At 36.7% G+C, this 14,974-nt stretch overlaps 1 protein-coding gene across 5 annotated transcripts; it reads right to left on the reverse strand.

Moving 5' to 3' along the window:
- Positions 1 to 3,188: 3,188 nt before the first annotated feature.
- Positions 3,189 to 13,000, reverse strand: LOC117336228 (uncharacterized transmembrane protein DDB_G0289901-like). Of its 5 annotated transcripts, none has more exons than XM_033896693.1 (11): positions 12,852 to 13,000; positions 12,633 to 12,703; positions 12,198 to 12,258; positions 11,434 to 11,871; positions 10,612 to 11,049; positions 9,861 to 10,298; positions 9,056 to 9,493; positions 8,303 to 8,740; positions 7,477 to 7,914; positions 7,084 to 7,173; positions 3,189 to 4,830 (listed from the first exon to the last, which is right to left on the reverse strand). In XM_033896693.1, exons 1-10 carry the CDS (start codon positions 12,961 to 12,963, stop codon positions 7,112 to 7,114), a joined length of 2,934 nt encoding a protein of 977 aa, XP_033752584.1. In that variant the 5' UTR covers positions 12,964 to 13,000; the 3' UTR covers positions 3,189 to 4,830; positions 7,084 to 7,111. The 5 variants fall into 5 exon arrangements, with proteins under 5 accessions (XP_033752584.1, XP_033752583.1, XP_033752587.1 ...); XM_033896692.1 differs by lacking the exon at positions 3,189 to 4,830 and adding an exon at positions 6,781 to 6,847; XM_033896696.1 differs by lacking the exons at positions 3,189 to 4,830; positions 9,861 to 10,298 and adding an exon at positions 6,781 to 6,847.
- Between the last annotated feature and the right edge of the window lie 1,974 nt (positions 13,001 to 14,974).

The following is a 14,974-nucleotide window of genomic DNA, read 5'->3' on the forward strand; positions in this document are numbered from 1 at the left end:
TACCCCCTGTCCAGCATGACTATAAAGTATATGAATAGAAAGAACAGGGAAATGCTGAATTAAGGATTGGTCGTTTTGTCCTCAGAATTTGTTGCTATAATTGGACGGCGTATTTACCCGGGGTATCCAGGGTATGCGTCATCCCGCCCGGGGTCCTTAGTACTTAGTACAGTTAAAACGCTCGAGATCTCTATAATCCCATACACTGTAGTATATATATAATTACTGAAGTTTACAAGATATGATGATTTATAATAATTAGCGATGATAAATTTATCATCATTACTGGCAGATCAAATACAAGGTATAAAAATGTTGATTGTCTCATCGCATAACCGCCTTATCACATATTGGGTGTTTACATGAAAATGAAATCTGTGTTTACAATTGCAATATGTTTTAGGGTATACAAATGGCATATATTGGTCTCTGAATAGAAATAACAAAATATATGTGCGAAGTTAACACAATAGAAAAGAGTAGTTGCTGTCTTTGCTCTATAACAAATGCATGAAATCTAAATTTTACTTACAACTTAAATTGCATGTATTCCTTTATAAAATGATCTGATAACAGGCAAATTACATGTAGTAGATAATAAGCAAATGTAATACACTGACAATGGAATCTTGTGCAGAACCTCGACGTTTTATGACATTTCTCGACCTGCATAGTTGTGTTGTTGACAACTGGCGAACTACTCCTAAAACTGCTGAGCGCTAAAGCAGGAGTAGCAAATACCATTTTTATAGACACTGGTTTGTCTTTGCCAGGGGACGGAGCCCAAAGCATTCTTTGCATAGGCGAACGCTCAATTTAAGGCCAAAAGTAAAGCAGTGTCAAGGGAGGCATAAGTAAGCAGGAAGATGTTTAAAAAGACGAGAACAGATAAGATCCAATGCTTCAGTCGCCTCTACGATCATGCAATTGGGCAGCAGGTAAAGTGCATACGCCCTATTAGGGTATCTACTGGGTAGACTTGTCATTGGAACTTTATACATGATACATTGGCTCACGTATGTACCAAAAGTAACAAAGTTTGTTCGGCGGTGATCTGCACTACTAGTCACTAAAATTTCTTATTTTGGCTATGGGTTCTCTTTTGACATCATTAACTAAATTTTGTGATAATAATAAATTCAATCGAATATAGTTGGTCTTTGAAACATTCCTTTCCTACACGAAGTTTTCATCTGTAAATTATTGTCATTTACGTTTACATTATTTTTTATTATCGTTTTGCTTAACGAAATCCCCAATTTAATATCCGAAAGAAATCAGGAACAGTTTTGACAGGGTCCTCTTGTAATGTCCGTAAGACTTAAAGGGAAGCAACTACATGATGGACATGTAATGGATTTAGAGCACTCATGCTCGCCCTTCTGTATTGCCCTGCATCCTGGAGATGACAAGTTCACTACCGAATTGTAGCGGTCATTACAACCATATGGCGAAACAGTCGCAATAAGTATATGGTGTTCCCCTCGAAGCCTAAGGTTATGTGTACTCGGTGTGTGGTTATTGGCAAAATGGCAAAATTTCACTATGGTACGGACGCTCATTGACAGTATATACCAAGCTAAATCTACTCAATTCTTAACAGCAAAGTTTACGAATACAACATTGCTTTACGGTAGATGAGCGTGGAATGAGTGACGGTGATTTACCAGCGAGCATGAGGCAGACACGAAATTGTATCGATCCACAACATGGTGACATATCGATGGTAGCCCCAGACGGTACAATATATTGTTAGGAGTAATAATGGAAGAAATTGATTAGCTAATCGACAAAAGTAAACAATGTTCATTAGATACTGACGTCATTTCGGTACTTCCGACACCGCAAGTAATTTCTTCTCTGTAACAATTTGGAAAATTCCGCAAGAAAAAAAAATTCTATAAAATAATGTTTGATCGCGATTATTGTGATATTACTCCTGAACACACATAATCCGATAATTTGGAACCAGAGTATATAGACGTACATTGTGTATTTAAACGACACCTCCTAAATACTACAGCGCTACGCTTAAAGTAATTAGATTTTCCATACACCCGTCAAAATTTAACGGGAGTATTTGATATGGCGTTTTCCATCAAGCGTTTACTTCTCCGCAGATCTTCTACAATTTTCCACAGCTATGTTTCGAACATGGCAGGATTTGTAACCATGAAGTACGGTTGTACTTTTCAGAACGGTATTCTAATAGTTTCTGACCTTTGTATTATTACTTTCTCACTGAAGCATACTGCCAAAGACAGCCAGCAGTAGCGGCCATCTGGTCACATTATACTGATAAATGTCGTCCCACCCCAACATACTGAAAGCTAAGCAAGAAGTAGAGGTGTGGAAGTAGATCAAGCGTGTTCATGATATAAATGCCAAGATAGATTTTGTCCCGACGATCCAACAATACAGAATGGAATATAATAAATTGTCTTTGGAAGTAAAGGGGGATATGTAATTCCTATTCGGTGGAAATTAACCTGGTATCCCTAAAGGTTCAATGCCAGATTGTTGTTTTTATTAATGCTGGAACCCCACAATAGTGAAAGGTTCGCTTGCGTCCACTTAATATAATAATAGAATAGAATAGTGCCATTCTCTAAATTTCATGGTCATCATGAAATCAACTATGCTTTATATTGCTTGTTGATTGTGGAATGGTATCGATAGTGCTTGATGCATATTGTGTGTGGTGTATATCCAGCAATAAATGGAATATGACACGAACATTGAGCTTGAATTGTAATCAATCATTCATGGAAAAGAAATGTCAATGTACACATTAACGCAATAAAAAAAGAAAGTCGAACATTATATTCGTACGGGATTCGAACTTGATCTTTAATCCAAAATCATAAATCATTTTAATTATAGTTAACTATGAGAACAGTCCTCAATGTGCAAAGGGCCACAACTCCAGGGGAAAAACCGGACTTTCGGGGATCTGCCTCTAACTGTTTTATAGTATTGTAAAGACACACAATACAGATTGCAAATTGATGCGCCAAGTTAAAGCAAAACCAAGTCTGAAAAACGGATTCCTATGGGCAAAGGGTCATAACTCCAGCAAAAACTGGAGATTGGATTCTAACTATGACACTGAAAACAGAAACCTTCTTACTTTCCCGATATTCACGTTTATCCTAGCAATACCCAAAAAGAAAATGCGAACTCTCACAACTATTTCGGCGTTTCTTTATTTCGTGGTTGTAGTTGGATCACTCATGGTGATTTTACTATTGAACAGGTAACAACAAAACTCAGTTTGTTACCGAAAATGTACTGAAAGGACAAAGAAACTCATTTAGACAGCAATTTGTCCGGTGTACAACTGGAAATAAAATCATGTTTTACATGCATAATGTAATAATGGTGTAATGGAAATATAGGGAACTTCAGGTTGATTTAAGGTTTTACAGTTCCGTTGTATAACGGATAAGTATCCAATAACCAAGTTAGTAAGAATGTAAACATAAACATACTGATTATATAATACTTGTTATGCAACCTGTATTTCAGACATCCTACGTATCAATACACGTTTTAATGAATTGATAGGAGACTTTATATCAAATAAATCACTTTAAGACATCCTTCTAAGTAACTTTAATAATAGCAACTCTTTGTAATTTTAATATCTACTTTACTTTGCGATAGGAAACTATATAGTTTTTAATGAAAATGTCACCTAGATTCGACAAGAATATAAAACATGATTACATTGTGATATCAATAAGGACTTAATAATGTATATTATACATCTAAAGATTAATTAAAGCCATAAGCGTTACTAAATTTAGGTATCTGATGTAAATCGACTTGAAATTCCACATTCAGAAGTAAAAAAATTACTGCTTCCCCTTTGCTGCTTTAGTTCTGGATAAGGAATCACGTCACTGTTTTCTTTCAGCCAATCTAAATAACTTCAGGTTTGGTGTTATTAATCATTAGACCAGTAGTTTTAAACTAATTTCACATATAGATTCCTTACATTACGTCTTTGTTCATTCAAATATTAAAGATGCATCCAAAAAATATTGAGAAGGTAGTACTTGAACGTTTGCTATCTTTAAATAATGTTTACTGATATTTCGGAACATATTAATCTAAAAATATAAAGAGGATATTGAAAGGTTTCGCGTTGGATATAACATATATTTCACGAGTATGGCATACTATCGATATTTATCATACATGTATATGTTGTATTCAACGGGAAACCATTCGATTTTCATTTTATTACATTTTCATGCTAAAAAACTAAATAACAAACGTCGAAAAACTAATACATTGTAGTATCAAATAGTCCGAGAATCAGTTACATAATTAATGACGTCATTTCTTTTTGACGTTACTCCACGTCAACCTGACGGCGCCATTAAGGACTGATCAACGCCATTTAAAAGTGTTATGTACCAAATGTAAAAGGATATAACTCTATTGTCGGCAGATATTTGATCGAGCGTGAAATGGTATGCAGATTTGGAGGAAAATCTTCAAAAATACATGATAACTTTGCCTATTGCTTGGTCAGATAGTATTTATCATCATATCTATTCAATAAGGTCATATAAAGATGTCACCTAGAATAACTTTAGTGTTGCATTTCACCGAGCTGTCATGTTGCAGACACTCTGGCATGACAGGTCCCTTAAACTGACCCCAGGTGACGCCCAGTTATGATTCCTTACATATTCATTTCAGTTGTGAACGTCAAAAAACATGGAGAGGCAAATACCGTCTTCGATTGCGTTTAGCAGCCTCGTCTTCACGGGCGACCACAACAGAGGAAACTGTTGATGAAGTAACCGGGAGAGGTACCTTGGAAAGATGAGATGATATACAAACCCAAGTGGTTTTTGCGAATCAACATCAGTGGTAGAATAATGGTACATTTAAGCATTGAACTGTTACTAAATGGTAGTATACAGTCGATATGAATACAATTTGGGTGACAGATCAATAGAATGTCGCCCGTTAGGTTAGGGCGAAATGAAATATTTATCTGTCACCCAAATTGTATTCATAACGACTGTATTCTGCCATTTGGTAACAATTCAATGCGTATATTTACATTCATAAAGATTTTTTATTTACTGTAGGTTATGACGCGTTTAAATTTGCCGCTACCCTATCACTGACGTCATCAAGTTCAAATACCGGAACAGCCGAAATTTCCAGAAGGAATAATATAGTCCCTGATGACATTATTAATAGCAAACACATAAGATCATTGTTTGCACAATTTGGCTTTATTCTTTATTTCATATACGTTTGTAGGTATCGTCAAATTGTTCACAATTGCATAATTTCTGATTGTTTAAAATCGAAACTGTTTTTCCGCGCAATGATATACAGTTAACATTTAGAAGTGATGCGGCGTTGAACGGGCATTGCACAGGACAGACTCGATTCCTCGAAAACACTTATGTTTCTATCGACTGAATTTACGTTATTTTAAGAAGAATATCAGCTCTTAAATTCTAAATGAAAGTCGTTTTGACAGTAGGGGAAAACGATTCCAAGGATATTTCGTTCGAAACAGATTCCAGTCTAACCGGTCAACTCAGTGTCGCTAACTTAGCAGACGATTTTCAAACTTCACAAGGGCTCGAATTTGTAAGGTAGGCCTTTGACATCAGTGAATAACCACACAACTAAAATCCAGTAGGCCTACACATACACAACCGGAAGCCATGTCGATACTCCCGTTATTTATACAAGAATTGTTTTTATATGAATACTTTACTTTTATTGTTGTCGTGTCTTGCATTTCTGAAAATTCGGAACGAGCCCCTGTGAGTGTGACCACATTGACAATTTGATCATATTTCGTATAGATCAAGAATGGCACTTATAGTAATTTCGTGTTGACTACATTTTTCAAATTATAAAATAATACTCTCATAACTTGTGACGTTGCTTTATTTTTCGTTGTGGCTTCTGTAAATAAAGCTCTAGCATTCCAAAGCTCCTTAGACCGAAAGTAAGTGGCGGCCATTGTTTAACCTACACCACGGTACCTGGAGCTGTATTCCTACACTGACCGAATCACTGTAAATTGTAGTATACAGTCTCATGAATACAATTTGGTTTACTAACGACATATAGACAAATGCAACACAGAATGTAAATATAATAATATGTACGCTATCTATATCTGCCTTCTATTCCCCGATACCTACGTTTATCCTGCTTACCAGATGAACATTATTATCCGAGGAGATACAACTGACTAATGGGCAGTTTGAGAAAAGAACATAAACTTACAGTAGATTGATAATTGAAATCTATTTAAAAAAAAACAACTTTCATACGCGGATTCGTGTTTTGCAATGTAGACATCAATACGAGTTTCATTTGACGGATAGCAATTTTATCATGCACAAAGTGAAATAATTAGTTAAGAGTTTTTTGTGAATCTATTAAGATTCAGAGTGAAGCGAAATTATATTTTCATTGTTCGGGTTCTTTCCTTACATGAATTTTGGACAGTAGGTTATTTATGTTGCCATAACTGTTTTTTTTTTGTTAAATGTCTATATAGATTTGTACTAATCAAAGTTTTTATCTCAAAGGAAACAAATTACCCTTTGATATATCCATTGCTGACTTTCCAAGTAACATGTTCTTGCAAGTATGCTTTCTCTAGAATTATTCAGTAAAATGTCTGCATCAGATTGAATAATGTTACTAGAAACTTGTGTTGATTATAGGCAAAATTGATAAATAATTAAACATGTGAGTTGCAAATATTTATTTATGTTTTTATTTAAAAAAGCAAAGTATGCGATTATAAAAAATGAAGAGTTTGTTCTTGACTTGTAATCACGCTTTCCTGTAAAAATGTAAAATACAATATATGTATATTCTGTCAAAATTACAGCAAAAATGTTTCATGCTAAATGCTTATTTTTTTATGTAGGATTTAATTTTATCTATTTTAATTACTTGTTGCGATTCGTTATGCTATATTATTTGACTGTCTTGAACATAAATGTAACATTTAATACATTTGATTATCTGATATCTTTAAATGTTCAATCGTTTTTAGACTTAAAGAAATCAACTTACATGAGAATGCTCACATCTGGTTATCAAACTACATTAGTTCTGTATCGTCATTGCCAACCTGCTTGATCATACGCTCAATGGGGGAATTTCCTGTAAGAAAACAATAATGCCTTCATTCAAATGTATTTAAAACATATGAAAATACATTGTGGGTGGGTCTTTTTAATAAAACAATATCGCAACCGGCATTAAAATTAAATAAAAAATTGTTTTAACCTGAATTATTACTATAATATGTCAAATCATTTTTCCGATCAACATGATTGATGCATGTATTTTAGATTAAAGATTTCCAATAGTATTTACAGAACACCATCACCTTAAAGTCGGTATATGCTTTGCGACCATACACATTCCATCTATGTCAGAATATCATCATTCTAGAAGTGTTACCTCTACGTCCAAATGTACCCTGGATTCCTCCTGTAGCGTGTCCGTTATGGTCGATATCTAGTGAGGCCGTCTCCTTAAACCCGCCAAGATCTACACCTGCGTTCACACCTCCGCTGAAATCGAGGTTGTGGTCAACGTCCACATGTCCTTGCGCATGTGCAAAGCCTCCAAGATCAACTCCAGCATCGACACCTCCACTTACATGTCCATTATCGTAGTTGGCGTGTACACCGGCACTTCCAAATTTCCCCACATTGCCGGACACACCGATATCGCCTCCAGACAGATCGCCATGAGAAAAGTGGGCGTGACCCGACACACTTCCTGCTGGTGTATGTACACTTCCGCCAACGCTAGAGCTACCGTCACCTTTAGCTCCACTATCGATACTACCGCCAAAGGAATCAGAGAAAAACCGTCGTTGATGTCCGATTTCATCTGAAATATTGACCGAATAGAATAAACATCTATGCATCTCTCAATCGATCTAATTACAAAATCATTTTACATAGTTGATGACAATTAAGTATTGCTATAAGAGGCTTTCTCCAAATAATTTATTCTTTCGGAGAGTCTTCTGAAAATGCTATGTCAAAGATAATGATACAAAAACAAATGCTTAACGCAAAATGTGTACAGTTTAAAAACACATTAAAAATGTTTGATATTCACTTCGAACAGTATCTACTTGTTTCCTTATTTGTGTTTTTTTTTCTCTATTTTGACGTCAAAAAGTGGTTTCTTGTTGTTTTATGAAATGCAATATTTGATAGACAATAAAGATTCTACCTTCATACAAATGTGATAATTAAAGGAGAAGTTTTACCTCTGCGTCCAAATGTGCCCTGGATTCCTCCTGTAGTGTGTCCGTTATGGTCGATATCTAGTGTTGCCGTCTCCTTAAACCCGCCAAGATCTACACCCGCGTTCACACCTCCGCTGAGGTCCAGGTTGTGGTCAACGTCCACATGTCCTTGCGCATGTGCAAAGCCACCAAGATCAACTCCAGCATCGACACCTCCACTTACATGTCCATGATCGTAGTTGGCGTGTACACCGGCACTTCCAAATTTCCCCACATTGCCGGACACGCCAATATCGCCTCCAGATAGATCGCCATGAGAAAAGTGGGCGTGGCCCGACACACTTCCTGCCGGTGTATGTACACTTCCTCCAACGCTAGAGCTACCGTCGCCTTTAGCCCCGGTATCGATACTCCCGCCGAAAGAATCAGAGAAAAACCGACGCTGTTGTTCAATCTCATCTGAAATGTGGACCGAAAAAAATATGTAGATTTCTTTTTTATTTCAGTGATTGCAAAACAAAAATGTATATCTTATGTTGATGGGATTTCTTTTTGTCATTGGTTTCCATTCAAAAATGCATCAGAAGAGATAAGGATGCAAACAATATTTTGGAACAAAATTTTCGTTAATCTGTGCTTTGATATGGATTCAATCATAATCATACATTTCTATACTTATAACTCTGGAAAAGAGTGGCTGCTCCGTAATGCAACCTATCGAAGACTTAGAACATTCTATCTAGAGAAAGAGGGTTGATCCAGAGAGAGGTTTACCTCTGCGTCCAAATGTACCCTGGATTCCTCCGGTAGCGTGTCCATTATGGTCGACATCTAGTGTTGCCGTCTCCTTAAACCCGCCAAGATCTACACCTGCGTTCACACCTCCACTGAAATCGAGGTTGTGGTCAACGTCCACATGTCCTTGCGCATGTGCCAAGCCTCCAAGATCAACTCCAGCATCGACACCTCCACTTATGTGTCCATTATCGTAGTTGGCGTGTACACCGGCACTTCCAAATTTCCCCACATTGCCGGACACACCGATATCGCCTCCAGATAGATCGCCATGAGAAAAGTGGGCGTGACCCGACACACTTCCTGCCGGTGTATGTAAACTTCCGCCAACGCTAGAACTACCGTCACCTTTAGCTCCGCTATCGATACTACCGCCAAAGGAATCAGAGAAAAACCGTCGCTGATGATTGCCCTGATCTGAAAGAATGACCAAAATTAATAAATTGACCTCCCAAGTAGCCATCTATTACAATGTTTGGAAAATATTGATCACGCCGTTTTGTTGTTGTTGTTGTTGTTTTTATTACTATTATTTTTTATTATTTTTTTGTTCTAAAGAGTCTCCTTTCGAAAATACTTTGTGACAGATCACTAAGTGAAAAAGATAACAACAGAGATGTTTTCACAATTCGAGTCGACACAAGATTTTGTTAATCTGTTCTACGGACAAGGATACAATAATACATACATTTTCTTGATTTTCCTTTTACTCTGGTAATAAGAGGTTTTGTTCCGAAAGGAAACATTATATCTAGAGAAAAAGGGTAAATTCAAGAGGTTTTACCTCTGCGTCCAAATGTGCCCTGGATTCCTCCTGTAGCGTGTCCGTTATGGTCGATATCTAGTGTTGCCGTCTCCTTAAACCCGCCAAGATCTACACCCGCGTTCACACCTCCACTGACGTCCAGGTTGTGGTCAACGTCCACATGTCCTTGCGCATGTGCCAAGCCTCCAAGATCAACTCCAGCATCGACACCTCCACTTACATGTCCATTATCGTAGTTGGCGTGTACACCGGCACTTCCAAGTTTCCCCACATTGCCGGACACACCGATATCGCCTCCAGACAGATCGCCATGAGAAAAGTGGGCGTGGCCCGACACACTTCCTGCCGGTGTATGTACACTTCCCCCAAAGCTAGAACTACCGTCACCTTTAGCCCCGGTATCGATACTCCCGCCGAAAGAATCAGAGAAAAACCGACGCTGTTGTTCGCTCTCATCTGAAATGTGGACAGAAAAACTATGTAGATTTTTTTTTATTTTAGTAATTGCAAAACAAAAATGTATACCTTATGTTGATGGGATTTTTTTTTGTCATGGCTTTCCATTAAAAAATGCATCATAAGAGGTAAGGATGCAAACAATATTTCGGAACAAAATTTTCGTTAATCTGTGTTTTGATATGGATTCAATTATAATCATACATTTCTATACTTATAACTCTGGAAAACAGTGGCTGCTCGTAAATGCAGCCTATCGAAGACTTAGAACATTCTATCTAGAGAAAGAGGGTTGATCCAGAGAGAGGTTTACCTCTGCGTCCAAATGTACCCTGGATTCCTCCGGTAGCGTGTCCATTATGGTCGACATCTAGTGTTGCCGTCTCCTTAAACCCGCCAAGATCTACACCTGCGTTCACACCTCCACTGAAATCGAGTTTGTGGTCAACGTCCACATGTCCTTGCGCATGTGCAAAGCCACCAAGATCAACTCCAGCATCGACACCTCCACTTACATGTCCATTATCGTAGTTGGCGTGTACACCGGCACTTCCAAGTTTCCCCACATTGCCGGACACACCGATATCGCCTCCAGATAGATCGCCATGAGAAAAGTGGGCGTGGCTCGACACACTTCCTGCCGGTGTATGTACACTTCCCCCAACGCTAGAGCTACCGTCACCTTTAGCTCCGCTATCGATACTACCGCCAAAGGAATCAGAGAAAAACCGTCGCTGATGATTGCCCTGATCTGAAAGAATGACCAAAATTAATAAATTGACCTCCCAATAGCAAACTTTGCAAAACAGCCATCTATTACAATGTTTGGAAAATATTGATCACGCCGGTTTTTTTGTTGTTGTTGTTTTTATTACTATTAGTTTTTATTTATTTTTTTGTTCTAAAGAGTCTCCTTTCGAAAATACTTTGTGACAGATCACTAAGTGAAAAAGGAAATAACAGAGATGTTTTCACAATTCGAGTCAACACAAGATTTTGTTAATCTGTGCTACGGACAAGGATACAATTAAACATACATTTTCTTGATTTTCCTTTTACTCTGGTAATACGAGGTTTTGTTCCGAAAGGAAACATTATATCTAGAGAAAGAGGGTTGATCCAGAGAGAGGTTTACCTCTGCGTCCAAATGTGCCCTGGATTCCTCCTGTAGCGTGTCCGTTATGGTCGATATCTAGTGAGGCCGTCTCCTTAAACCCGCCAAGATCTACACCTGCGTTCACACCTCCACTGAAATCGAGGTTGTGGTCAACGTCCACATGTCCTTGCGCATGTGCAAAGCCACCAAGATCAACTCCAGCATCGACACCTCCACTTACATGTCCATTATCGTAGTTGGCGTGTACACCGGCACTTCCAAATTTCCCCACATTGCCGGACACACCGATGTCGCCTCCAGACAGGTCGCCATGAGAAAAGTGGGCGTGACCCGACACACTTCCTGCCGGTGTATGTACACTTCCCCCAAAGCTAGAACTACCGTCACCTTTAGCCCCGGTATCAATACTCCCGCCGAAAGAATCAGAGAAAAACCGTCGCTGTTCATTCTTTTCATCTGAAATTTAGAATTCGTACATACATGGAAATTTATTTTTTTATACATACACTTACAGTAATAGTAACATTTCGTAGGTAAAATTTCAATGAGCTAAATACCATTGTTATTATTGGTAAAAGAAAATCCACGCAAGGAAACAGTTAAAAGTCAAAGAATAAATATTTTGTATATCAGAACCTATTTTTAAAAAGAAATGAAAGTAATATTTTAATGTCACTAAAAACAAAATGAGTCAGCAATAGAAGGTATCATATTATACATGTATATAGTGGAAACACTACTAAAAAAAAATTTTAAATATGTTTTATCAATCTGTCTTTTACCTTCCAGTAAATTCTCGCAATTTGACCCGGTCAGGACTGTTAATGTGCCTATATCGTTAGTCTGAAGAGAAAAAGAAGCCTCACACACTTATCTCGCCTACACATGTAGTTACCAGATTCGTCGAAAAGGAACATGTGTTAATCTGTATTTCAACTAAAAGTTTGTTTCAGAAGAATGAAAAATGAGTCCAGAACCATTTTTTTCTATTGTTTACTGGCTACATGTATCTTCAGAAAATTTCTCCAAATTTGTCAAATATAAACTTGTTTTCTGATCAAAACTCTGCATATTAATTTATTGATCTGGTACAAATTGTGCGTTGTTTGTCTATAATATGTAATTTTCCTACTCGAGTACATTTTGATAAAATTGTCATAAAATGTATTATATAAAATATGTCTGCCGAAGTTTTAACATTTTGCAATTTAACCTACTTGTATCCGGCGTGGCTTCAGCAACAAACCACTTGAATGGAGACACTGAACTTCGCGGAATCCATCAGCTGCTGCAAATAATACGAATCTGAGGTTAGATACATCATAAGGATACGTAATGTAAAACGATATTATAAGAATACATAATGCTTGTCATTGAGTACATGTAGATCACAAAAATGTTAAGACACAAAGAAAACCTGTATCTGTGGAACTTACATTCTCCATCAGTTGAGTGTTTAACATAACAAATGCATGTCGGGTAACGGGTAAAACCTGTTACTATAGAAACTAGTACCAAAGCAAGGGTACAATGTAAAATTCCTCTCATTGTGCAATGTTTGTATTCACAGCGTTATGATACAAAGAGGAGACAACCACTGCTTTTATAGGTGCCAAACACCGAACAATTTCGAAATGATTCAGAAATGACGTACGTTATAGTAGTCACAATAAACCTGATGACATTGTTCTCACGGACTCCTTTCTTCCATTATTTGCGCAATGTCCAATCCCGACAGAGCATGGATATCTACGGTATGTCGTTGTTTACAGGAATTGTTGTGGGTCATGATTCGGAGAATGTGTACGTACCTAGATAAGGAACAAGGAAGATGTTTATAGAGAGATAAGAATATTAGCACTAAGAGACCGTAACAACTATCACGAGAAAAAAGAAGAAAGTACAGTCAATAATATTGTAGCCGCAAATATACATCAATTATGTAAATCCAAGTATCAGAGTTAGTACAGGTTCATTAAGAAAAAGGGAAACTTATTATGTAGAAAAAAAAAGGAAACTCAGTTAGAGACAGTGATAGTCAATCTCATAATAAATTTCCATTCGAATATTCTCCAAAAATTAAGTATTGAATTAATACGTTTACATATGGATTACATCATACGGTTTTACATTTCAAACAAAGCCAGCAATGTGTTGAACAATTAATTTAATAAAAGGAAAATGTAAGATTATGAAATATTTCCGTTGTATGTTTTATAGAAATTGTTTACACCTGTAAGAGAACTATCTTTTCATCCTTACCTAGTAGGGTTACTTTATATATAGATACTTAATGTATTGATTTCAACAGATATCAGTGATTTGTGTATTTTGTACATAAATGTATTATTCATCGTAAACCTTATATATATGATAGTATCATGTTACAGCCGCTATTTCAAAGATTTTAGGGAAAAAATGATCGACCGCATGAGATCTTCTTATGGTGTTTTCACATAATATGACCTTTTTTCGTTTCAGAAAATCTAACACATACTAGTCACAAGCGGTTTTATTTCTACCAATTTGACCACCAATTATTGAAATATTATGCACGCAATGACCCTACCCTGTAACGAAATTATTCTAACAAATAATTTTCTGTATATTTTTAAATCTAATAACTTGTGTACATATAACAAATTACTTGACTTTTGTCTTCTCTGGATATTTCGTTTTTAGCAGTTTAACTGATTAATATGGTCGATCACAATGTGATGCTTTGAAGAAAAAAAAATCATTTGAAAAAGTCATATTAAATATCAAATGTTTCCCCCTTAACATATCACATTGTGGTCGAGTATATTAATCCCCTCAACTGCTAAAACCGAGATATCCAGAATGATGAAAAGAAAGAAGAAAAATAAATAAAGAAAAAAGGGGAGGGGGGAATCATTGGGTTACCCTAATGAGGATCTTCCGCTTCAGTAAATAAGAACCAATTCGAGATGATAGGCGAGGACCACTTTTAAAGTAAAATATGCATTTGAACACATTGAACCATGCTTTGCTAGTATGAGCAACTCAAAACATCAACCTATTCTATATAACCATGTCAGACACCTTTCACATTGGCAAATGTTATCCATTCTTCGAAGTGTTTAATGGAGATATCGATATGTAAATAGACCTTTCTGAAAAGAACAAAGTACAGCTGTTCTGTTCAGTAAATGTTTTTTTTTTTTTTTTTTACAGTTGCCTCATTTAATGTGCTATAAACACTATATATAATGCTGTATTATGATATACACTGTATCAAATTGTTAAGCTTAATCATATGCACCAGGGAAGTGTGTTGATTATCAAATTTTGCGTTTTGTGCTAACGCGCTAAACATTGAAAATGTCCGTAACAAACTGCGGCATACTACCGTATACGCAGTCAAAATGAGGTACAATCCTTACATAAAACCAAGCACAAATTCCAATCCAGAATTTTGCCGGACATGTTGTATTATTTTTTTCAAAATATTGCAAGCGGTGTTTAAGGGCCTCAATACCACTTTTATATAACTCCTTTTCTTGGCTGTTAAAACATTCACTCACTGCATGTATGACGT

Source organism: Pecten maximus, chromosome 10 (assembly GCF_902652985.1).
Source record: "Pecten maximus chromosome 10, xPecMax1.1, whole genome shotgun sequence".
In the NCBI taxonomy this organism is placed as follows: domain Eukaryota; kingdom Metazoa; phylum Mollusca; class Bivalvia; order Pectinida; family Pectinidae; genus Pecten; species Pecten maximus.

Excerpts from the sequence above, each read along its gene's own strand:
- LOC117336228 (XM_033896693.1), bottom strand. The coding sequence starts at position 12,963 with ATGAGAGGAATTTTACATTGTACCCTTGCTTTGGTACTAGTTTCTATA. Across the intron at positions 11,050-11,433 it reads GGGCACATTTGGACGCAGAG|ATCAGGGCAATCATCAGCGA; the intron begins GTAAACCTCTCT and ends TCATTCTTTCAG. Across the intron at positions 10,299-10,611 it reads GGGTACATTTGGACGCAGAG|ATGAGAGCGAACAACAGCGT; the intron begins GTAAACCTCTCT and ends TCCACATTTCAG.